We start from the raw sequence: 24,143 nt of genomic DNA, 5'->3' as shown, positions 1-24,143 counted from the left end.
GTCCCATCAAAAGGGTTAATTTCTCTGTCGAAAATCGTCCGAAAGTATATTGATTGAGGTCTAAATACGAACGCGAATAATTGCCAGCTTTAAAGCGTCCTCGTAGACGTCCTCTGATGGCATTGCCTCAGTCGCGTTGGGATGTAAGTGCTTGCTACATATGCAACAGACTGTCGCCCGCGATTGTGGGTACAATTATGGATTCCATATGGACAGCCACCTGCCAGCTACCCCGTAATCGCGGCCGCGGACTGGCCGCAATGACGTCATTACGAATGGCGGCAAGTGCCACTCAGGGCCAAGAGGGACGTCGTCTACCAGCCACTCAACGAGTCATTTCAGTTCAGAGCTTGAATGAGCGGCCGTCAGAGCAGAAGATCCTGGCCCACGAACTGGCCAACTAATTAGTATTGAGACCCGCCCGCTGCTCTCCTTGGGGCCTGGACTCTTGTAATACGTTAAGTGCAATTATAAATACTCATCAAGCAGAGAATCCAAGTAGTTAAAGCGGCAGCAAAAGAAGTGGGACAATAAATAATGCGAGAAAAGTACAGCAGCAGCAGGGGGAAGGAGGAAAATCAATAAACAGGAAAAGCAAAAGCAAAAGCAGAATCAGAAGCAGCTAAGGAAGAGGCAGGCAAAAGCGACCCAGAACACAGGCAAATATTTGAAGGCGTTGCTAAAAGTGTGACAAAGTTGGGAATGGAGAAAAGTGGCCCAGGCACACACAAACACACAGACCACACACATAGATACACACAGAGAGAGAGAGAGAGAGAGAGAGAGTGTGAGAGTGGCAGATACAGATACAAAGCGACTAAGAAATAAGTCCTTGTAGTTTTGGTCCCATTTTCTTGAAAGCCCCTGGGGTATTTGGCACATCATGACCTTGCCAGTCCTTTTTGATGAGTTGTCAATGGGAGCAAAGGGCCCAAAGGAACAGGAAAGGCAGGAGAACTGGTAAGATAAGTATTTTGGGGCAAGAGTGTTGCATAATATTTGCCCGAGGCCGTAATAGCCAGCCACTTCACACACACACACACACGATTTACACTCAATTTCTCGGAGAGACGATTTTCATCTCATTTATTGTATCGTGTAATTTACATTTTGCAAAACAATTGAAAGCAATTAAAAGCGAATCAATCATTAAATTGAGTGCAATATGCGTTGGTGTGGGTGCTTGGGGGATAACTTTTAATCGCATTCGACTGCAATCTGTTTTTGCGGTGGACCACGCGGTGGAGTGGGACTGAAAATTGATGCTACCATGGGGCCATAACTCGATTGGCTTGCCCCTTAAGCCCGTTGTATCTGTTACCTGCATTCGGAAACTGAATTTGGGATCAAAGTTTTCTAAAACTCTGCCAAAATCGAGCACTTTGTAAGCACTTTTGTAGGCAAAATTTTGTTTAAATAACATTTATGGCCAGCAGCAGTAGCAAAAGCAATTCAAACTTGCAACACACTTGATTTGCCAGACAATACGAGTAACCATACACGCATGCTTTTGAGGGCAGGAACAACAGGCAACGGTTGACGGTTGACGGTTCAACCTCCCTTCACCTCTCCGGCTCTGACTCTGGCTGTGGCTCTGACTCGGGGCCGAAACAACAGCCAAACATGCCGAGAAGGAGGTTCTGACAACAAAGCATAAATATTCATGGGAATAGTTAGAATCAGAGAGAGAGAGAAAGAGAGGGAGAGGAAGCGAGCGAGAGATGCCCATGGACAGATGCCTCAATAGAGGAGCATGTGTACATATAGTATGTGGGTCCATCTGTATGTATCTGCGTCAACTTCCGCCCAGAATGACACTTGATGATGAAGATTTTGTTGCTTTCACTTTTCCCGCTCCTGTTCCCCGTTCTCGTTGCTGTGGGGCTGTGTTGCTGTTATCCTCACAGCCGGCTGACTTGATTGGCATAGACGGCAGTCGAGTATAGAGACATGCATGCATCATAGTGGGTGGATGGATATGTTGGGGCAATACTTTTTATCTCCATCCATTCCGGCGTCAAGAGCCTGGGGCACGTGCTGTGGCGGCGGCAGACGACAAAAGGAGCAATGAGAGCAATGGGAGAGGTGCAGAGGTGTCAATGCAGCTGGCAGCCAAAATGGCAAACAGCAGCTGTCAGGCGAAGGCAGGAGGCTCCTCCATTAGGCACGCTCTTGGGTGATTATCGTACGAATAGGCATACCTATGAGCACACACATGAGCAGAAGAGGCACACAAATTGAGTAAGCCAGATGAAGCCAAAGTTCAGCATTAGAGAAGACTCTTAGAAGGATGAAGCAGAGCGAGAGAGCGCTAAGGAGGAGGCTAGCTAAGTCGTTGTCGTTGGAGAAAATGTCATCAAGCCATCAGCAGGAGGCTGCCATGGATCCATGGATCTGCCTAGGCATTCGCTAATGCTCGCTTTCATTGGCGCCTGGCAAAAGTTAAAAATTCAAATCAAGGCAAGGACATGGTGCACACGCACACACACTGTGGCATGGGCAAAGAGTTTATCAGGGAAACATGAGTGATGGCAATGGCGGCTGTCATTCATGTTGCATACTAATTTAAATACTTTGCACGCGCAGGAGCAGCCTTCAGAGGCAGAGGCGTACAGGGATACAGTGATACAGGGATACAGGGACACGGGACACGGGGGCAAGGACAGTGCCAGCAGCAGTGCCAGTGCCAGTGCCAGTAAAGGAAGGGAGCAACACACACACCATCACCATCACACATGCGGTGCTGTTACCCATTTCCGCTTCTGGCAGCAGCAGCACAAAAGCCACTCCATCCCGTCAGCCCGTCATCCCGCCCCATGCCTTCAGGATGTGTGCCATGTTTATAGCCCCCACTCGCTCTCGCTCTCTCTCTCTCCTTTGCTGGGTATATCAGTCCTTATCCCACTCTGCTCTGTCTATCTCTACCTTCTTTTCTCCTACGCCCTCGTCCTCGTCCTCGCCCTCGCCCTCTCTGGTTGTATGGAAACAAAGACAAGCAAAAATATTTTGCCGTTTTTAGTTGTCGCAAAAGTTTGCCCTGTGTTTGTGTTCGTTTGGATGTATGTATCTGTGGGAGTGGTACTAGACACGTGTGTGTGTGTGTGTGTGTGTGTGTGTATCTGTGTATGCTTAAGAGCTTTTGTTTATTGTGTATTTGTTTGGCATTTTCTTGCTGTCCGAAAAGAACGAGAGGTAACGAGAGATGGCCAAAAATGGGAACAAAGCACATCGAATGCAATGGGGAGAAATTACCCGGAGGCGGAGCAGGGTAGGGGTATAATTTTTATTATTGTTTTCCGCTCTTCCTAATCCAAATTACATTTTCAATCAGTATAGAATGGCACTCCACTATAACGAAGTGGGCACCCATTCTAGGTTTCTGTAAATTAAAGTAAGGACACTATGAAACCCATTCATAGATTGTGGATCCTAGAGTTATGGTTCGACACAGAAATAATACACTCTTCAGACAAAGCACTTTCTGGCCTCTTCTATGGGTATTCATCGACCCATCGTGCAGCCGTTCCTCCTAATATCCAGCCCTGCCTTGTGGAATTTTTGTTTTTTTTTGTTTTGTGTGGCTCGTACATATATTTGGGTCTGGCTGCCTGGAGGGGACGTCGTCCATTGTATATAAATGCAAATTGTTATTGATTATGCTCCACATAAAACTATAAAAGAAATACCAACTGTCACACACACCCATTCTGATCCACATTCCCATTCCCATTCCCGGAGAACTACAGCCACATGCCGTTTTGAACATTCTAGGATTTTGTTGTGCTCGAGGGTATGGGGGCCTTCCGTGTGTGCCATAATAAATTTTAAACATTTGCAATTTTTGACCCAGAACCTTTGCTGTTCCCCTTTTGGTCCCGGCAACACTCCCTGGGGGGAATTTATGTTGAACAAATTCAATACAATACGAATCGTAAGTATCGAGGAAGCAGACAGGCCAAGACAAACTATTTTCATTTGCACGCCAGTTTAGGCAGTAAACTGAAATATTACACATACGCCACGACAGCCAGAACGGCCCCATACTCGTAGTGGCAGTCGTAGTCGTACTCCTATAACCATAAATTCATTTTCAAATGCACTTTGACTGCTTGACTTTCCGCTCAGCCGAAGACGAAGCCGAAAGTTGAGCCCCTCTGGGAGTATCCAGGGTCATATATTATACAAGAGACAGAGACAGAGACAGACGGAGAGAACAGGGAACAGGTTGGTGGAAAAGAGATGGCGTGAATCGACAGCAGGAGCCTGTCATGCAGAGTTTGGCAAACAGTTTGCTTGCGGCTGCAAAACTCAAACAGTTTAGCAGAAACTTTTGCCACTGACATTTGCCCCGACAGCAGAAGTTGCCGCACAGCGCACAGCCAGCCCATGGGGCAGGGAGGCCTCCACGCCTTCCCCAATCGGTGACGCAGATACATAATGACTTTTGTAATTACTCCCCGATCCTCTCTTGCCACTTGCTCCGCCATGCAATTACCTGCTGAATCGGCGGCTGTCCAACTTTTAATTGCTGATGCATGCAAAATCCAAAATCAGCGAAATCCGAGGAGCAGGCACTACAACAAACCGCAAAACACGCACCAAATTAAGTGCTGTACTCGTATCAGGGGGAAATCCTAGTAAATACGACTCTAAGAAGTAGGTTGTGCCAGAAGAGAGAGACATCCCCCTGAGTGGTTCAGGTGATTGCAGTTTCGTGCACTTCACGTGACGCGTGCAAATCTAATTTTACATTTAACTCGAGGAGCATGAGAAAATTGCGGAATGAATGAGGCGTGGCAGCAGGCCGCCAAATGCAAAAACTGTATGTCTCTGCCCCGCTCTGCTCTGTTCTCTGCTTTGCTTTGCTTTTTGCTGCCACAAAATTAGGCAAGGCCATTATGAAATTATGAAAATGATGAAATTATGAAAATTGAAATGTGGCAGCCTCCGCTCTGCCAAAGCATGTGAAAAAGTGGAAAGAGAGCGAGACAGAGAGGGAGAGAGATTGCTGTGAAGATGTGGAAATTGATGGGGAAATGGGCAAGAGTGAAGGAAATTCAGTTTCACTCGTATTCCAGCGCATAAATTATTAAAATTCTGTGCAATACAATTACATATTCGCATGCGGGGATTAATTTTCTTGGAAATCATTTCATAGATCAAAAATTCATGTATATCTGGCAATAAGCAATAAGCTGCAGTCTTTTTCCAAATGAGGTCACATTGCGAATAAATACTGGAGCCACTCTTTTCCCAAAGGATCCAAAGTCAAAGTCTAATATTCATTTAAAGCTGAAACTGCTTCTGTTGCTGTTTTTCTACCCAAAGAGGCTTAAATAAAAACTTCCATTAAAAGCCAAGGCTCACATCACAGAGTTTCTTAACTTTTGAGCCACTCACAGGTGGACTCTAGAAACTTTCGTGAAACTTGCAAGCCCCAAAACGAGAGCCACAAAACACCAAAAGCCGATTCATCTGCTGTGCGTTGAGGAAGAGTGCGGTCATATTTCCGTTCCCAGGCTACAGCTCTGGCCACATTCGGATCCATGGGAGCGATATCGAGGGGAGTTTAATTAAATAAACCGTAGTAAACCGCTGGACGGGCTTTTCATTCAATTTGCCATCGAATCCGGCCGCACTGCCGCTGTAGACCATGGCCGGTCCATGCCGGGTCGGGCCGCCAGTCAACACAACTTTTACGAGCGCCAATTAGTCGAATTAATGCTTAAATTTGATTTGTATTAAGCGCTCGAACAGTTGTGCCTAGTGTCTGTCCGGCTGCCCACCCATGTGCATCATGGCAATCTAGGAACAAGTGGGGCACACACACGATGTCCTTGCCAGCGCAATGTTGTTGCCGTCTCGTTAATATGCATGAGACAGCCCTGGAATGGCGAATATGTAGATACATTTTTTAAATAACTTATTCATTAGATACGAGACGGGCCGACAAGTATAGGAACAAACTGCTCCTCCAAGACTGGGTGCGTGGGCGTAGGTGTGTGTGTGTGTGTGTGTGTGGCAGGATAAATTATTCGCTTTCAGGCATAATAAATTGCTTTAAAAAGGAGCCCAGCCGAGCCGAGCCGCCACCAAAGCTGCCAAAGATAGCACAACTTGGCAACAATTTAGTTGCCTTTTGTCCTCGTTGTTGCCACATTCTGCAGGTGCTGCCTTGTGTTTCCGACACAGCCGACACATGACACACACACCCAAAGACAGGCCCACTCATGTGTGTGGCGGGGGCGCGAGCGTCGCAGTCGCCCAAAAAAAGGATTCGCAAACAGCAAAGAGATGGAAAGAAAGATAGAGGGCACAAGATGAAAAAGTGTTACTTTGTGTCAAAAGGAAAGGCGCGTAGGAGGCGCTCAGAACCTGACGAGGGCCCCAGCACACAGAGCAGTCGCCAAACTTTAGTGTCTGTGCCCAGTGGACGATGAAAACGTGAAGCAAAGGTGGACACGGACACGGGGCGAGCCCCAGCACGGGCACAGGCACAGGCACAAACACTGTGGGCTCGGCTGCCACATCTCGGCAGCTACGATTGCGACTGGGACTCCGAGGACGAGGACGATAACGACGAGCAGGGTCTTCGGGAGTCGCTCCGTTTCTGGCACATAATCATTTACATAATATACGTGAGCACAATCAGCACAGCCACAACCACAACGAACAGCCAGAGGAGGAACAACACAGCGACCAAAGCAAAGCACTGCCAGGATAATTTCACTCTCACAGGACGCGTTTTTTTTTGTTGTTGCGTTTTTTGCTTTTTTGGGGAGTATATGTGTGTTCGAGTGCGAGTATATACAAAAATATTGTTCCGTTTATATAACGTCGGCGCGCACATTTTCTAATTCATTTTACTTTTAGGATTTCGCGTGGCTCTCGATGTGGAGCCTCTGCCTCTGCCTCTCCAAACCCCCAGCACCACCGCCGCCCCCTCGAACCCAACGGTTTTGCGTTGCCAACTGAGCGACGTGTGAGCGCGCGCGTTCTGCCAACGTTCTGCCGCGTTCTGTTTCTGGCCAAGTTCGTGGGGAGACTGAAGAAAATGGTTGCGACCACGTTTCGTTCGGCAAAAGGACACACAGCCCAGCACAGGGCCAGGGGGCCAGTGTGGGGGTATGACTCGAGTGAAAGCTGCACTTCGGGAAAGCTCGGCGAAAGCTTCGTGGGTTGCTTGAACAGTTGGCAGGAGCCTGCCTCGTCACGGAGTGAAATGAGCTTTCTTTCTGCATAGTTTCACTCGAGAGAAAGCTCTGGCACCCACCTGGCCCCCACCCCCAACGCGTGTTGTTCTCCTGCTAATGCCAAAATCGCATCAAAGGTGAAGCTTTTATTTCTAATTTAGTCAAAGCAACTACGGAAAAAGTATCTCCAGCAGCCGCATAAAAATGAATTACGGACAGAGATACCCATTCTCGTACAAAGTTTCAGTTTCTGTAGTCTGCAGTCGCGCCAAAAATCGCTTGGGGCGACTTTTCGGATGAGCTCTCTGTGTTTTTTTTTTTTTTGGTTTTTGGCTTTTTTTTTGGGGGGGGGTAAGCGCGTGCGAGGTCATAAAATCGGTGTTAATATTAATAATCTAGGCCCCAACTCGTGCCCGTCTAGTTGTCGGATGTCTGGTGTCTGGATTGTCTGCTTTAATTATCATCGGAGCGCATGCGAGGCCAATTAACCGAACCAAACTGAACCGAACCGAACCTCTAGTGGGGCTAATAACTCAAAGCCGACAACTCACCTTTGGGGTTATGTGTGTGTGTGTGTGTGAGCCAATCAGTTCAGGCGCTGCTGCTCCGTGGCCCAGCCATCATCGAGAACTGCAAAGAGAGTCCAAAGGAGAAAGAGATTCATTAGTATGCAGCCGCAGTAGAGTTCGAAGGGGAGCAGCCAACAGCCGAGAGCCGAGAAATCGTGTAAAAAACGCGTATGTCAATTAAAAGCCTATAACAAAGCAACAACTGAGGCCCCAGCCGACAAACGCTACACGGATGGGTACACGGATGGAAACACGGATGGATACACGTTGGATACACGACGAGAACCTCTGGCCAAGAGGCACAAATCAGCTCTGGGGCCTCCACTACTAGCACACAAATCGTTGCACGCAAATGCAAAGCGATAGGCGGCCAGGGAAGGGGAGTGGCAATGGGAATGGATTTGGAATTGGAATTGGAAGTTGAAAGTTGGGTGAGGAAAAGCCAGCGCACACACATCAGGCAAATGCCTTACCTTGCCCACTTACCCACACAAGTCACGTGCTGGCAAAAACGACAAAACACGCGCTGCCAATGCGCCGCATATGGAGTGGGGAGTATGGAGTACAGAGTGGATCGGTATGCTTCGACTTGTATGGGGCGTAGGGGGAACTCTCGGATTCGAGATGGCCATAAAAATGCATTTACCTTTTGGTGTTTGCTCCCACAGCGAGTGGGGGGCCGGGGGGGAGTGGCCAAGAGGAGCACTGCATTGAATAACCAAACGGAACGGGGAAATATGGTTTGGTCATTTGAATGCCTGAACCAATTGGGAGAACCAATTTTATTCATGGATATGTAAATCTAAGAATGGAAATTTGTCGAGTAATTTAACGGAAGAATTAAGGAAAGGAAGTTATCGAATCAACGAACGGAAATTTGTGTTATTGAAATGCAAATTGGGTCAAAGTCAAGTTAATAAAGTTCAGGAATCATGGAATTCGGACAGGCTGCCATGTCATCTGGCAAATATAATTGAAACACTTCCCCCTGAACTTTCACAGGCAATTATCCTGAGGTCAGGCTTGGGCTTCAATTACTTGTTGGGTGCCTCCGTGCAGTGGTAGTGTGGCAGTGTGGCAGTGGGTGTGTCTGTCTGTCTGTCTGCTTGTGGAATTGGAAACAATTAGCAGCAGAGTGTGCAGGAGATTTAGAGCGGAATGTCATAGCCCTAATTGCCCAAGAGCACATAAGCACACACAGAGAGGGTGCGAGCAGAGGGGAGGTGCAAAATTTAATGCCGGAGACATGCAAAAATTACACATCCCCAATTGCAAGAGCCAGACATCGTTGTCAGCCTCTCACACAAAAGCCCCCAAATTCAATAAACAAGGCGCTCGTGCGGGCCAGGACACGGACACAGACACAGACACCGACACGGACACACTCATTTGCCTCCTCCAGCCTACTGCTGGGGCCGGTGTGTGCAACGAGGCGTGCTGAGGTCTCTCGAGGGGATCTCGGAGTTCTAGTTCGAGTTCGAGTTGGAGACAATGTCGGATATGTGCGGGCGAGAGGCAGAAACAGCTTAGGCGCAAAACAAAATCAATTGCAGTTTCACAGTCCTGTCCGCAGCCCCTTGCCAACACCCCCCAAAAAGTATGCAATATAAATTTGCCCACAGCTGCCATGCGTCTCCCACACACGCACACACACACACACACAGACTGGTGCACACGTTAAGCCATTACTCTGCGCAGTGTCCAATGGCCAGTGTCCAGTGGCCAGAAAACGACGACAGAAACAGCAACAACATTCATCCTGGCGGATTTTGGTCAAACCCCTGCGTGCTGGGCTGCAAATTCAATTCAAATCTAAACAATGCCCACATGCGTGGGTTAAGCCATCAATTGCCACGTACGCCACTCTCTTCCGCATCCGCATCCCAGCCTCTCCTATTCTGTCCTATCCTCTCCTATCCTATCCTCTGGTGCACTGAAGTGTGAGACCAGCGCCTGCACTCCACTGCCACGCTCCATTGAACGGCCACATCCACATCGCAGCCAAACGCCGAACGTATTTTGCCAATTACACATCGACCACCTTTGACAGTCCTGAAGGCCTGGAGAGCAGGGCGCCAGAGCAGGGGCAGCACTGCGGATCTCAAGGTGGAAAATGGATGGTCGAAAACAATGGAGACTGATTTAATGATGCCACCGCCTGGACAGTTGGTAAGCTGATTCAATTAATGCATTTGCATCTCCTATGGAATGGCTTTTGGGTTTGTAGTACTCTATGTTTGTGGCATCGACAAGAAAGCTAATTTATCACCACAGACTTTGGATGTACTTTAAGTAATTCAATTGGAATCCACCTCAAGTTCGGCAAGCCATTTCTCTACAGTCTTGAATAGTATTTAAACAGATTTTCAGGGAATTTAAAGATATGAAGACTCTTGTCCATCCAATATTCAACAGTTTGCACAGCTGTCATAAGCGGAGCTTGGTCCTTTAACCCCCGCCTGCAGGCTGGCCGCAAAGTTCGTTGAACCCCTTCTTCCTCTTTCCTGGCTGTCGATGCGGCGCCGCCTAATGCATAATTAAGTGTGTGCCAGTGTGCGTTTTGTGTGTCTTTGAGAGAGAGGGAGAGGGAGAGGGAGAGAGGGGTTCAAGTATGCGTGTAACTGACGCCGCTGCTGGAGCTGCACCTTGTTGTTGTGGCAGCAGTGCCAGTGCAGCATGCAATTTACTGACACACTTAAAAGGGGTCCCAGTCCCCAGTCCCCAGTGCACAGTCCTTCCCCTCCAGTGCACACAACTCTTAAAGCTGCAATATCCGCGACGATTCATTTAAAGGCCGTAAATGCCAGAGTCACGTTCGCTGGAGTCGCCGGCAAACCGCAAGCATCTGCTTTTCACATTTGACATTTTCCAATGCGCCACCATTCCGTTTGCGATGTCATCGGCGGTTAACTATGCAGCAGGGGCAGGGCCAGGGGGTAGCGGCAGCTTCAGCGGCACTGTGCCCCACGGGGGTAAATGGATGGCTGGAGATTCGCGTTCACAAATCGCGCTTGACTTCCGTTCAACGTTCCGTTGATTTGCACCCATCGCAGAGGCAGAGGCAGCGGCAGAGGCAGAGGCACAGTCACTGCTGCAGGGCATGCTTGTACTCGTACATGCATTACACAGTTACTCAGTGCTTTCGTTGGATTGATTTGTACCCCAGCTGCGGTTACGATTTTCTTCTCCCCATCAATCAGAGGCTGCAACATCATTTGCCTCATTATGCACAACAGCAACAGCAATAGCAACACAACAGCAGCAGAAAGCGCAACAACGAGGAGAAGCCACTCTTTAAAGTGGGTCAAAAGGTGATTTCCCCGCGCCTAAGACACTTTTTTTTGCCGTTTGGCAAATTGCCAGCAGCGTCAAGGTTTTGTGGTTTGTGTGACAGAAGCATTTGGTTGTGAAAATGCCAATTCCGAGTTTCCCATCATCGGCATCGGCATCGCCATCGCCACCATCACACCATCAGCATTCAGCAGTTCCTCCGATCCGATCCGATTCGTTCCAATCTTTTGGCTACCGGGTAAATTTCCATGGCAGGGGGCAACAACAATCGCTCTAAGCTTGAACTTGATCTTGAAAAAAACAAAAACAAAAGCAAAACGCCTGGTTCCATATGCCTGGCCATGCATGCACTCATACGCCTATTCTCGCTCCACCCGATTATATCATATTTTCCTACGCATTTCCACTCCACTTAATAACAAATTATCTGCAGGGGCACTGCCACACTGTGTACTGTGTACTGTCTACTGTGTGGCAGTGGCACTGCCAGTCGCGTGTTGTGTTTTGTGTTTTGTGTTTTGTCTGTGCTGCGAGTGGATTTGGATTTTTGGTTCGTATCTTTTCACGTCTGTGCGCTGTTGCATGTCGCCTCATTGTTGTTGCTGTCTGCAGTTTAGTTGTTTTTTTTTTCTGCCTTTTTTGTTGGTGTGTATGTTAGCCGAACAAGCGCATAATTAGAGCGCTCAAAGTCGCGTAACACCCGTCCAAATGCCGGCAACTTGGCAGCCACATCGAGTGCTGCCAAATGAGCAGCCGTTTAGTCCGGATCGGAATGTACACATTTGTGTATGTAGATGTTAGTTATTCTACCAGTACCAGAGGGTATTAGTGGGTATAATCCAGTTCCCAATTGCCAAAAATATTACGTTCCATGGCACATACATCCTTCCATAGAGTTATCTTTATCAGATATCTATGAATAAAACCCGGCTAATATTTATCGAAACTTTCCATTCCTTTTCCAGGGTACTCCCACATTCGGAACCATCTAAGCCTCAGCTTCCTCTTTTGCCTTAGTTTTTTTTTGCATTTACAATTAGGTTTTTTTTTGCAGTCAGAAGGTTTTTTATGTTCATTTTGCAGCTTTCCATTTCAATGAACGGAATGGAATGACATTTTGTGCGGGACACAACAACAGCAAGCCGTATAATAGCTACAGTAAAAACGCAAACTGTTGACAGCTTGGCCACGATCTCCGCCAGGTTTTTCAGTGGAAAAGTCTCACATTGTTTTTGGCGCAATTGCGCAATTGATTGGCTTTGCACCTGTGGAGGCTGCAAGCTCGGAGCAGGCTTGATCGAATCGATCGGGTTCGACGATCGTGCTGGCCAATTTTGTTGTCTAGCTCTCACCTGACTGATGCCTCGGCCATAGTCGTATAATGCTGGCAATTCCGTTACGAGTATTTCTATCTGCCACGCTTCATTAAGCAATTTCCCGCTCGATCAGCACATTTTGTCTTGGCTTGTACTCGTATTACCAACTCCTCTGCCCTGCCTTCCCTGCCCTGCCCTGCCCTGCCTGTCTCTTGCCAGCGTGGCATCAGCAGAGTGCTCGTAATACTCGTAATCAGCGTTTTCCAACATTATATCTATGGCAGCACTTTCAGCTGTCTTGGAGTCCGGGGGCAAGTAGACAAGTAGCCCGCTTATCAGCTGGCTGGCTGGGCTGCCCCCTTCAAGTGCCCCGAAATCACGTTGCAAAATGCAAGAGACAAATTTGTTGAACAGCGCCCATGCCGGGCCAGACCAGGCCAAGAGAGAGGGCCAATTCCATTGCAGCTGGCTTTTGGGGGGAAAATTGCATTGCCAAATCGTTGAATGGGAGCCGGAGCCGGAGCCGGAGAAGGCGGAGGCAGGAGGCAGGAGGCAGGAGGCAGTAGCACTTGGTGGCACTTGTCTGGAACTCAATGCTGCCATTTGTCATGCGATGCCGCTTTTCCCACTCAACTCGACTCGCAGTCGCAGTCGCAGCACGCTGCCCTGGCAATTGCAATTGCAATTGCAATTGGCGTTGGCATTTGGGTAATTTTAATGAGCGGCGCTTGTAAGAATTTGCGACAATTTGACAGCAAATTGCCAGAGCAGCAGCAGCAGCAGCAGCAGCCCAGAGAAACGAGAAGCAGACAGAGACAAGAGCAGCTGCTGGAGTGTCTGCTTAGCACAATTGTACAGCACATTTGTGTCAACATTTTCTACTTGCAACATTTGTGATGCGCTTATCAGTCGAGAGTCGAGAGCCGAAGGTCTAGAATGTGGGGCAGCCTGATAAGCGGAACAAAATATTTGAAATGAGGCAATAAATTGATTCAATTTACCCGAATAAATCAACCATAATGATGTCGACCAAACAACTTAATAATGTTCCAGCGCCACCGTCACGACAGTCCCGCTACCCCGGCCACAAAGTGTTCCAAACATTTAGTCAAGCGACGCAGTGCGGACCACACCCCAGACCATGGCTCCAGGCCTCATAGCCCATTCCCCATTCCCTTTGCCAGTTTATGCGCTTGGCCAGTAAACAGTCGAGAGACGACAGTCGTCCACAGTGTCTATGGGGCTCCGAGGCTAACCGAACGACCAGGCCAACCGCAACTGTTACAATTTGCTTAAAGTGCTCGCCCTCTCTCTTTCTCTGCGCCCCCCTCTGCGTTTATGACCCTGCCAGCAATGATATTGCGGGGTGTGGTGGTGCCACAGAACCCCAAATGAATCGATCAAACTTCTGGGCCCTCGTTCTGTGCAACTGCATTGATTTGTGCAACTGCTTCAATGTGAACTCGAGGCTGGAATTTCGCCTCCCCCTCAGGCTCTGGCTCATAAACGCAAATCCCATTTGGGCACTCGCCCCCCTACGAGGGAGCCCTTCCACTCCATCCATACCAAATCAAAACCAATTCGATACGATTCAGGCATCGAATCGAGACGAATTTTATTCATGGCGCATTTGGTATAAACGGCGTTTACATATTGAAATCTCAAATATAAAATTTGAAATGTGGAAATCTCTGCAAATGGAAAGTCGCAGCACAAAAACACACACACACACACACGCACGTATGTGTGTATCTGTGGCATTCCCATGTGTGCCGAAGGGTTTTGGGCTTATAAACTTGTTGTAAAACTCATAAAATACGACGAGTGGAGAGAGAAAATAAAATGAGATGAAAGAAAGAAATTTAGTCTGTCATACAACGAAGATGAGATGCACTCTTTAGGGCAAATCTTGATATGGGGATTCCTGCATTGGCCTTGCTTTTGATTTCGTGGCTCAGCTGTTTCCTACAGGGTTGCACAGGAACTGCAACAATGCACTGGAGGCTGATTTATTACAAAAAATAGATAAAACTATACTGCATTATTGCATTTATATGTTTATTTCTTTCAAATTTATGTGTTTTATGAAGCATTTTTGTTTGTTTATTCAAGCCCATACAATACACCCTCTTCGAGACATATTCGAGGGTCATAGTACCTCTGTTCTGTGTTCCAATGAATGCTTAAATTCGAAACATAGCTTATCATATATTTTTGGTTTTATGATTGGTGGAATAGCACTCTTTGCCTGAATCTCACTCTTATCGCCCTGATATAGCTCAAACTTTATCATTTTGCGCTAAGATACTGCTGTAATCATTTCCCACTAAAGTAACACGCAAAAGCTGATAAAAAATAAAGAGAAATGGTTGGTTTTTCATAAAAACTGCCCCTAAAGTGTATACAAATTCGACGCGTTAAAAAAAAAATAAAAAACGCCCACGGCTGCCAGCAAAAAAATCTCGCTTACATCAACACAGAAAACGAGTTTTGTGTAAGCCCAAAATCAATGTGCGCCACCAAATCCACATCTCACGACTCCCGCCTCCCCCACAACTCCCCAAGCGAGAGAGAGAGAGAGAGAGAGACTGGCCCCGTTGAGGCACGCCGCTGCATTTCACCCAACATCGGCGACGCAACAGCAAATAATTGAACATTTTTTTGGTGACCCAATTTAAGGCGACGCGTACAACAAATTGCTGCACCGGGGGCACGCCCCCTGCCAGCGGTCACGCCCCTGATTTTGAAGAACTGCTTTAAAGCCTGCCTTAGCCCATTTCAGTTCAGTTCAGTTCAGTCCCAAGCCAGAGCCAAGTTTTCTTATTGATTTTGTCGCAACTCTCGAAGTGGAAAGCCAAGTTAAGGTTTTTTTTTTCTCTGCGGCCCCGCAGTCACCAGACTTGCTGACACGTTTCTCAGTTTGCTTCGAGTTTCTTCTGTAAACGAGAGTGTGTGTGTGTTGCAATGGAGCGCCCACTGTATGTACGTACATGTCGATGGAGAGCAGCGCACTTGTGGCCAATAACTTTCAAATGGCCAAGTTTGAAAGTTGGTAAGAGCCCGGGTCCATTGAATGTTACCAATCATTGTTGCTGGCAGCCGAGCAGCGTAGCAGAAGCAGCTGCAGATTCAATTAAACTTTGGCTTCACGCTTTCGATCAGTGAAAGTGAGTGCCACTGCCACTAGGACCGGGACCAGGCTCTGCCACATCCAGTTCAATCAGCAATTGCTAAATTGATGCAGCTTCAGTGACAGTGGCAGTGGCAGTGGCAGGCAGTGCCAGTGTCAAGTGCATTGGCAGCCAAAGGCCACCGAACCGCATCCGAAAGTGAGACCTGGGACTCTTGGCCAATCGCCTTGGCCTCCCTTTTGACCATTTCCATTCGACTCACTGCCTCCTTGTGGAGGGACAAGTGCCTCTGCAACTGCAACCCGAGACGTCTCAATGCAGCAGAGCAGCAATGCAACATTTATGAATTATAATTCTGCAGTCCGCAATAAAAACGAACATCAACATCCGCCTTAAATTGAAATCGAAACTCTGTGTGCAGCGGGGGGGGGGGACCGGAGACTGGGGCTTGGCAGTGCATAAATCTAGCACAAGCACGAGCGGCCAGAACAATAGAGGAGGCTGCCTCCGGGCGGGGCAATACACTGCGAGAGGCCGGGGTCTGAGGCCGTGGCCGCCGCTGGCTGCTGCCTGGCGACGGTGACGCTTAGTTGCATGCAACAAGAGGAGAGCAGCAGCACGCTTGGCCAACGCTGCGTGATGAAGTGGCCATGTGTGTACGTACGTATCTCCTTCCCTCGCCGATTCTTTACAGGCCTATACACCCTATACCCTACTATATATAGAAAATTGGCACAATTTATTCTCTTTCAGCGAAGTTCAGAGAAGCGAAATGGAACGCACTGGGCTGTGCCCCAGGGCCACAGAACAATACCAGGCCAAAGACAACAGGAAATGCAGGTTAATGTGATAAGATCAATCGGATTTCTTTTATATTAATTGGCAGCAGAGAAATGCTAGATTTATGAAGGAAGTCTGCCCTCAGGCGTGTCCACAGATACGTCTTCTGCAGCTCCACTTCCAGAGAGCACTCTTGGGAATGCCCTGACAATGGTTTGTGTTCCCAATCCTCCGTCTTAACGGAAGAGATATCTTCAGCGTATCAAAGCCTAACTGTAGACTAATGATACCTATGGGTATATTTGCAACGTCATCTGATGGCTATTTAGACCAAAACATAATCCGCTTTAAAGGTGGGCCACCACCTGTCTGCACCCTATCTACCATCTACCATCTACCATCTGCCACTGCCATCATTTCCCATCCACGACTCAATTCCAATGAAATGTCATAACACAGAGAGAGAGACAACCGATTGTTGTGTTGTTCGGAGCCCAGACATTGGAGGGCCCTCCTCGAGGCCAGTGGTGCCTCGAGTGCCGGTGCCGTGCCACCACCTATACCCAAGTATCTGTGTTAATTTCCGCTCAACTGTTAGTTTTATGACTTCTTCGAGACGTTATTCCCACAGAGCCTAAGGTGCCTCGTCACATGGCAAACAAAACGAAACCAAATGCAATGAAAGCCGCGGGTCAGTTTTGAATTTGAATAATTTATAGGAAACCGAGTGAATTTTTGAGCATTTCCATGTCTCTACTTTGTTTGTTTGCTTTGAAAATGTTAATTTAAGAGCTGAAAACGAAACTTTTGTACAACTGGAACTCACAAAGGCGGGCATTGTGCGGGGTATGTCCAAAAGAAAGCTAATTAGACGGCCCCAATCGGTGGTCTCCAGAGTCAGAGCCAGAGCCAGGGCCAGTGCCAGGTCAGTGGGCGAACATCGAAGTCTTGGCCATGTCTCCACGAGACAATGTCAAGGGTTCGTCGCTTAATTGTTAACAAGTGAAGCGACGGCTCCCTCTCCCATCGACACGCTCCACTGAACAGGCAGGGAGCAGGCGAACAGCAGGGGAACAGGGGAACAGGTGAACAGCAGGTGAACAGGTGTACTGGCGTGGCAGAGAGGAAACGAATGCAAATTTGCCGGCTGTAATTGTGTGAATAAAAGTCAACATTTGTGGCCAACGCCTTGGCACGCAAGCAGGTCCGCCCTTCCGTGTGTGGGGCGACTGGCTGTTGCTTTCATTTGCCGCAAATGAAACGAAAACGAATTCATTTCAAAAATCTGCACAGGGCCCAAGATGAGAGCAAAGAAATTAGCATAGTTTTTGTGTTCGGGTCGGGAGGGAACTGTGCTAATGTTACAAAGTTGCTTGGCTTCCTGCTTGGCCCACAGATTTATTCCCCTCTTTTTCGCTTACACTTTGTATACAGTTCATTAACTTGGCCACAATGATGGAATGGTGCAGACGTGAGGACGTGAAGACCAAGCCAAAACTGAATTTCACTTTTTTTGCGCACAATTTGAAGTTCAACGAGCACGTCCCCTGCCTGCTTTCTTCCCATCGGGGGGTGCCGATGCCTCTGGGCGTCCTCTGTGCTTGCCAAGAAACCAGTTGAGCAAGCCATGGCTCTGAAATTGCAAATTACCGCCTCATAACCTGCAGGTCTAAATGCCCATTGAAGGTCCCGTCCGGTCCGGAGTGAAGCGGAGGGGGGAGGGCATTTAATTAAAATACTTTCACTGCCTGCTTACCGCAAGCAAATGCCAAACTGTCTGCTAGTCATAAATTTATGCCACTCTGTTGTACATAATTATGAGAAATCCGGCAATGCACAAGCGACAGTTGGCCAAGAGTTGCTGCAGTCACGATGGCAGGATGTCAGTTAGTAAAAAAAAATTAGAAAAGAGAGACTCGGCTCAGTGGATTATGCCCCAAATGACGTTGATTCGCTGTACAAATTTCCCATATTCGATGATGGAGGAGATCTGTCTAGGATTAATGCATCTTTCGTTTCCTTTCAACTTAAGATATGAGATATGATGCTTTCAGATTTCCTGTACGATGTGTTAAGGGAAACAAACTATTATCTAAGCATCATCAAATCAAAACTAACTTTCGTTGGCCCCCATGTACCATAAAATTTGTTACAGTTTCAATTGAAACCCTACAACTATTATGGCCATGATAGCCCCTTTATGGAGTGGAGTGGAGAGGAGTGAAGAGTGATGCCTGCCACATAATTAAACTTAAAGACTGTGCTGTTATGGCCTTTTTGCTCCCAATGAGCCCCAGCCCCCCCAATAAACCGAATACGAAACAAACAAAAACAGAAAAAGTATTCAAAAAGCGATATAACTAAAGGTTGGAAAAGAGCTACAAAAACCGAAGCTGAACCAAACAAAAAGTCGAATCGCTTTTCGCAAGCAAACGTGCTGTCATTAAATTTAATAAGCACTTTTTTAGGCCAAGCTTGGATTTTTTTTTTTTTTTTGTCCAAGCCCTACCCGGCCGGCCCCCCGTTCTGCTCCGCGTTCTGCTCACCCGGAACACTAAAAAACGACAAGTCAAGCATTTAAAAACGAAATCTTCATAGCAAAATATAGTATGAACAAAACAGAAGAAAATAAAAGAAATAAAAACTACAAATAGCGGCGGCTCGGAGTCTTTCCAGCAGAATTTTCTTGGTAAAAGGGCAGCGTCGCCGCGGAGTAAATGAACTCTGTGAAGAGGCCCATCAGCGCTGTCTAACGGCTCATCTAGGGGGGGATAGCGGACCGGACCCCAGTAGCACACTTTTGCTCATTTGTTTGCCAGAGTCTCAAGAGTTATGAAATATTGTACGCATAACGCCTTACATTTCACACATGGCGGGGTCTGGTCTAGGCTCTGGTCAGACAAATGAAGTGTTTCTTGGGCAAATTACAGACCGAATACGAGGAAAACCCCGCACCGTTAATGAAGCAACAAATTGAGTGATTATGGAGGGACGGACCGGATCGTACTGGACTGGGCCGGCGCTAAAGCCCCCACAAATTATATACGTAATCGTGGATAGAAGGAAAATGCGCTTTTAAATGCGGTCGGTCCCGTTTGGGCCAAGAGTCTATCTCTCTCTCTCTGAGTGTGCCGCACGGGTTTTGACGGAAGCACTCATTACGGACCACATCGAGGAAGGCTTTTGTCTTTCGGGCGGCAGTGCACCAGATCCCCAAGCGTCTGGCTGCCTCCCTGCCTGCCTGCCTGCCTGTGTGCCTTTCCATTTGAATGCATCGCACAAAAGGTGGGTCCGGGCTGCGGTCCCGGTCCCGTCTGAATATTATGAGAATAATAATAACACTAAAGGAAATATGTATAATAATATCGCGTTTCAGTCGAAAAGTGTGCAGAACTTGGAACTTTTTCGCATTCAGTGCACACGGGCGCACAGCAAACTCTCAATTGCAAAACCCACTCCCACTCCACCCACTTCTGCCACTAGTTCTGTTCTGCCACTGGGGGCGTGGGGGGGTAATGGAATTGTGGAACAGTGCACTGTGAGTGGTGCTGCTGGTGGCAGCTTCGGCTCCAACTGGCAACTCAATTATAAGGCGAGGAGCAACGCACAAAACACATTAAAATTGCAAGTGGAGGAAAGCTGCTTGTTTTTTCTTCAGCTTCTTCTTTGCTTTTATTCTGTTTCTGTTTATTTTGCGTTCTTTCCACTTTTCGCTTTTCTGCAATTTATTGAGTTCCCCCTTTGGCATTGTTTTGTTCTCCACACGGACCCCCCCACCCCACCCCCAGTTAGGGGTAAGGGGTATGGGGTAATGGCCAACTCTGTGCACAGCAATTTTTTTCACATTTTTCTGCATGCAATTGGAAATTATGTCCGGAGCACAAGTGTACGCGTCCGAATGGTGCGAGTGTATGCGAAATGGGAATCCATAACTCAAAGCGCCAATAAAGTGCTGCAATCCTGTTGGTCACTCGCTTAACTCAAATTTATGGGAACTCTAGAAGTGCAGAGAGAGAGGCGCCCTGGGGCCACTATTTTATTAGAGAATGCTTGAGAAGTGCACCTCGGCTTGAACTATTTATATACCCCCGATGGCCTGCTGAGAGACGATCCATCAGCAGGTTGCAGCACCAGGGCCACCAGTGCCACCAGTGCCACAGTTGCTCAGTTGCTTAGTCATTAGGTGCAGGAAGTCATCAAGAACTAACCGCAATACGGGATCGATGGTGCACACACCTCTATAGGGAGAACGGGCCTCGATGGGAGATGAAAAGCAATTTCAATTGATCGACGCCGTCAGCTGTTTTGACGAGCCACCAATTTGAGGCACGCACACAGGGAGCCAGCCAGCACCTGCTCTCCAGAGCGAACCCGAGTCCAACAAAAAAAGAGAATAGAGTATTTGTTGTATGCTGGTGGTCGTTGCAAGTTGGCGTGTTGCCGGAAGTGCAATTGTCGCATACCGGTGCACGCCCACCGAAAAAAGAAAATAAAAGAATAAACGAAAACGAAATTGAACGTGCAACCCCCGCAGCAGCAAGCGGTGCTCCCCGCTCCCCCCGCCGTCCAATTACAGAGAGATGCCATGGCAACGACCCGAGCGAGTGGGCGTTGTCTGTTGTGGGCGTTCGTCTTAATGAATATTGAAAATCAATTCGACAAAACGGAATGAAACTAAATGAAATGAGTTGAAACGCCGCCGCGGAGTCAATGCCACTTTATCACTTTGAACGAGCGACACTTTTCCCCCGGCTAAATGGAAATACGAGTTCCCCTCCTTGGTGGCATGGCGGCATGGTGGCATGGCACGTGTGACTAGCTCTCGATGGCATCATATCATATCGCTTTCCCCAGTGCGCCTCCGACATGTGGCACTTAAATGGGCATTTGTTGAGCGGAAGAACCAGAAGAGCAGCAGCTGTCAGTCTTATGTGCGGCTGTCTTATGTCGGTTGGCCAAACATGTTTTCCATCGTTCTCCAGAGAGCCTCGAGATGCATTCTCCTGGCCTCCTCCTGGCATGTGCCTGATAACTTAGCAAATTTCGTATATCTCTCTCTCTCTCTCTCACACTGTTTGGTAGAAGCGTACACATGTTGTTGCTGTGGCAGCAACGACTGACTAGGTAAATATTACCACTCAAACTCTGCTGGAATTTGTGAAAACGCGCTTGCTGCTGCTGCTGCTGCTGCTGCTGCTGCTGCTGCATGGAAAACTTGAAAAACCGGCAATGCCGAAACGCCAAACGGCAAGCCACATGAAAAGTCAGCCACAGATACTGGTAGTACATCCACATCCATTCGTATTCGTACCTCCACAGCTCCGTGGGCCAGCGGGCAGGCTGGCAAAGAGACATTAACAATTCACACATTTGCGGCAACATAATTTTCGGGCCGGCGATAGTCAGATCTCCCCCTGGGAGTGGTAGAGCGGCAGAGTGGGGGGCTCGAACGATGGGGGATTTTGAAATGCCAGCAAAACGGCGCAAGTCGAAAATGCAATTGGCAAAAAAAGCCACAGAGACGGAGCGGGAGTGGGGGGAGGTTGCTAGCCACATGTCGTGGTCGAAGTTGCAAGTCTGTGTGCCACAACTATGCGCAATTACGAAAGCCGAGAGCAACGGCAACAATGTGGCAGCCATCATAACTTCCATTCAACCATCACGACGGCCCAGCAGCCAGGCAAAAAGGCACAAAGGAAAAGCAGTAACCAGCCAAGTAATTTTAATTTTAATCGAGTAAAAGCCTGGGACACAAAAGCAAAGAACTTTCCTTGGCCCCATTCCACAGGCCGCAAATCGGAACTTTCCAAAACATTCTTACGACTGCTACAAAGTCCCCGCCAACTTGCCACCAGCTGCAAATTTAATACCGATTGGTCGCACTGGCTAGTCCACGAAATCTATTGCAAATAACGAGACTAGAGAGAACCTTAGTATAAGAGAATGTTTACACTGGGGCTGCGTCATGCGTTTTTACACAGGATAAGCATGGAGGCCTAGTGGTGGCCAAAAAGGTGCGTCCTGTTCGATTATTTTTGCGACTTACAGCACATTTCTTTGATCTTTTCTACCCATCAAGGCACCAACAATCATTGTATCATTAGATAAGACATTTTTGTAATCCCCTGAGGCCTTAAAGACACTGCTGTATAAATGGAAGCTGAACATCGATGGTTTTCATGGTGTGAGGAAGAACTCCCACAAAATATGAAACAAAATGTACTAACAAAAATCACGAGACTAAAAAATACAAGTAGTTTTCAACTGGAAACAAACAGGGCAGCTCTGGCAGTATTTGTCGCCTGTGGCATGCATTCGGCATAATTCAGAATTACAGGAAAGCAAAAACCAAAAAAAAAGATAGACTCGAAGCAAAATTCCAGTAAGTAGAATTCGAATAATTAATCCGCCTCAAAGCACCTCAAAGAGGCCACTCCATGCCCCTTCGTCCGCAGTCTAGTACCATAGCAACATGTCTGAACAGCAAGCATCTCTACTGCTGAGGCGCCAGCTTACAGAGCTTCACCGCAATCCGGTTGAGGGCTTCTCCGCCGGCCTGATCAACGACGCGGACATCTTCAAGTGGGAGGTGGTGATCATTGGCCCGCCGGAAACCCTGTACGAGGGCGGCTGCTTCAAGGCCCATCTCATCTTCCCCAAGGAGTATCCGCTGCGACCGCCGACCATGAAGTTCGTCACCGACATATGGCACCCGAACATCGAAAAGGGCGGCAGCGTCTGCATCTCCATTCTGCACGAGCCGGGCGACGACAAGTGGGGCTACGAGAAGGCCGAGGAGCGCTGGCTGCCCGTTCACACCGTGGAGACCATTCTCCTATCGGTCATATCGATGCTCACCGATCCCAATAGCGAGTCCGCTGCCAATGTCGATGCCGCCAAAGAGTATCGCGAGGATCCCGCCGAGTTCAAGCGGAAGGTTGCCCGCTGCGTGAGGCGCAGCCAGGAGGAGATTTAGACCTCAGACACGATGGTGGGTGGGGGTGGGGCAGCGTTCAACATGCAACAACAAACAAAAACTACAATAAAGTTGGCGAGTTCATTAAAATAGATTCTCTCTCTCTCGCTCTTTCTGAGAACACTTATATATCCATCTAGCGAAAGTGGCAAAGACGAGGGCATCAGTGGTGCTGGCATAACTCTTAATTGGCAGCTCTTCTAATTAGGCTGCCCCACAGCACCCCACCCCACTGCACCCACTTGGCCTGGACGGAAATCTCTTTGAGCTTGCGCCAATTCTGTGACGTCTGTCGCCACTAATTAGACTTAATCGCCCTCAACATTGAGGCGTTCGAGAATCGCTTCTTGCCTGCTTCGATGCCGCCTCTCACACGCTGCTGACCAGGCCAAGCGATCTTAAGCCGCTGAGCTTAATAGGCTTAGACCTCTTCCAGTTGCACACTGACACAGTTATGGCCACTTCTGCAGCCACATTGGCTCTAGATTTGGTGAGCGGACGCAGCTGGCAACTGGGCTGCTTTTTTTTCTGGTCTTCACTTCAGAGGAAGACCAATGGAAAAAAACTGAAAAACAAAAAAGTGCTGTGACAGGCAGTGGTCGGCTTCTACGAGTATCCCTGGCTCTGGAGCTGGCTATACCTTTGGGGCCTGCTGCCTGGTGCCGTGTGTGTTGTTAGCTCCTGGGCAACGACTTGTGAGCATTTTTATGGTTAGCTGAACTTGTTTCTGTTGCTGTAATTGTTGTTTATTAGCAACAAGTTTTGCATTTTGATTTTGTTTTTTCTCGACCGTTGGTGTGGCTATGGGTCCGAAAGGGTTGGTCGTGTCCATGGGGCTCCACAACAATGCTCCACTGTCGCATTGTTTGGGGTTGAGTCAATGCTGA

At 48.1% G+C, this 24,143-nt stretch overlaps 2 protein-coding genes across 11 annotated transcripts in view; one reads left to right on the top strand and one right to left on the bottom strand.

Moving 5' to 3' along the window:
• The window catches only part of LOC108155371 (mediator of RNA polymerase II transcription subunit 12), a 46,402-nt gene that overhangs the window by 20,396 nt on the left and 1,863 nt on the right, over window positions 1-24,143 (bottom strand). For 6 of the 10 annotated variants that reach the window (XM_017286137.2, XM_017286141.2, XM_017286139.2 and 3 more), the window contains exon 1: window positions 6,868-7,044. The gene's annotated coding sequence lies outside the window, so the exon portion shown is untranslated. Of the gene's footprint in view, window positions 1-6,867; window positions 7,059-7,744; window positions 7,824-24,143 lie in introns of those variants that run through there. The other 4 variants (XM_017286136.2, XM_033389778.1, XM_017286144.2 and 1 more) reach the window with 4 other exon arrangements.
• LOC108155375 (ubiquitin-conjugating enzyme E2 G1) lies at window positions 22,552-23,350 on the top strand. The gene is made up of 2 exons (XM_017286147.2): window positions 22,552-22,662; window positions 22,736-23,350. Exon 2 carries the CDS (start codon window positions 22,753-22,755, stop codon window positions 23,254-23,256), a length of 504 nt encoding a protein of 167 aa, XP_017141636.1. The 5' UTR covers window positions 22,552-22,662; window positions 22,736-22,752; the 3' UTR covers window positions 23,257-23,350.

The sequence above is a fragment of the Drosophila miranda genome, chromosome 2 (genome assembly GCF_003369915.1).
Source record: "Drosophila miranda strain MSH22 chromosome 2, D.miranda_PacBio2.1, whole genome shotgun sequence".
NCBI classification, from domain to species: domain Eukaryota; kingdom Metazoa; phylum Arthropoda; class Insecta; order Diptera; family Drosophilidae; genus Drosophila; species Drosophila miranda.
Note: the sequence above shows the minus strand (reverse complement) of the source record. Positions and strands in the feature narration are given on the sequence as shown.

What these genes read in the sequence shown, in the direction of transcription:
- LOC108155375 (XM_017286147.2), top strand. Translation starts at nt 22,753, where the DNA reads ATGTCTGAACAGCAAGCATCTCTACTGCTGAGGCGCCAGCTTACAGAG.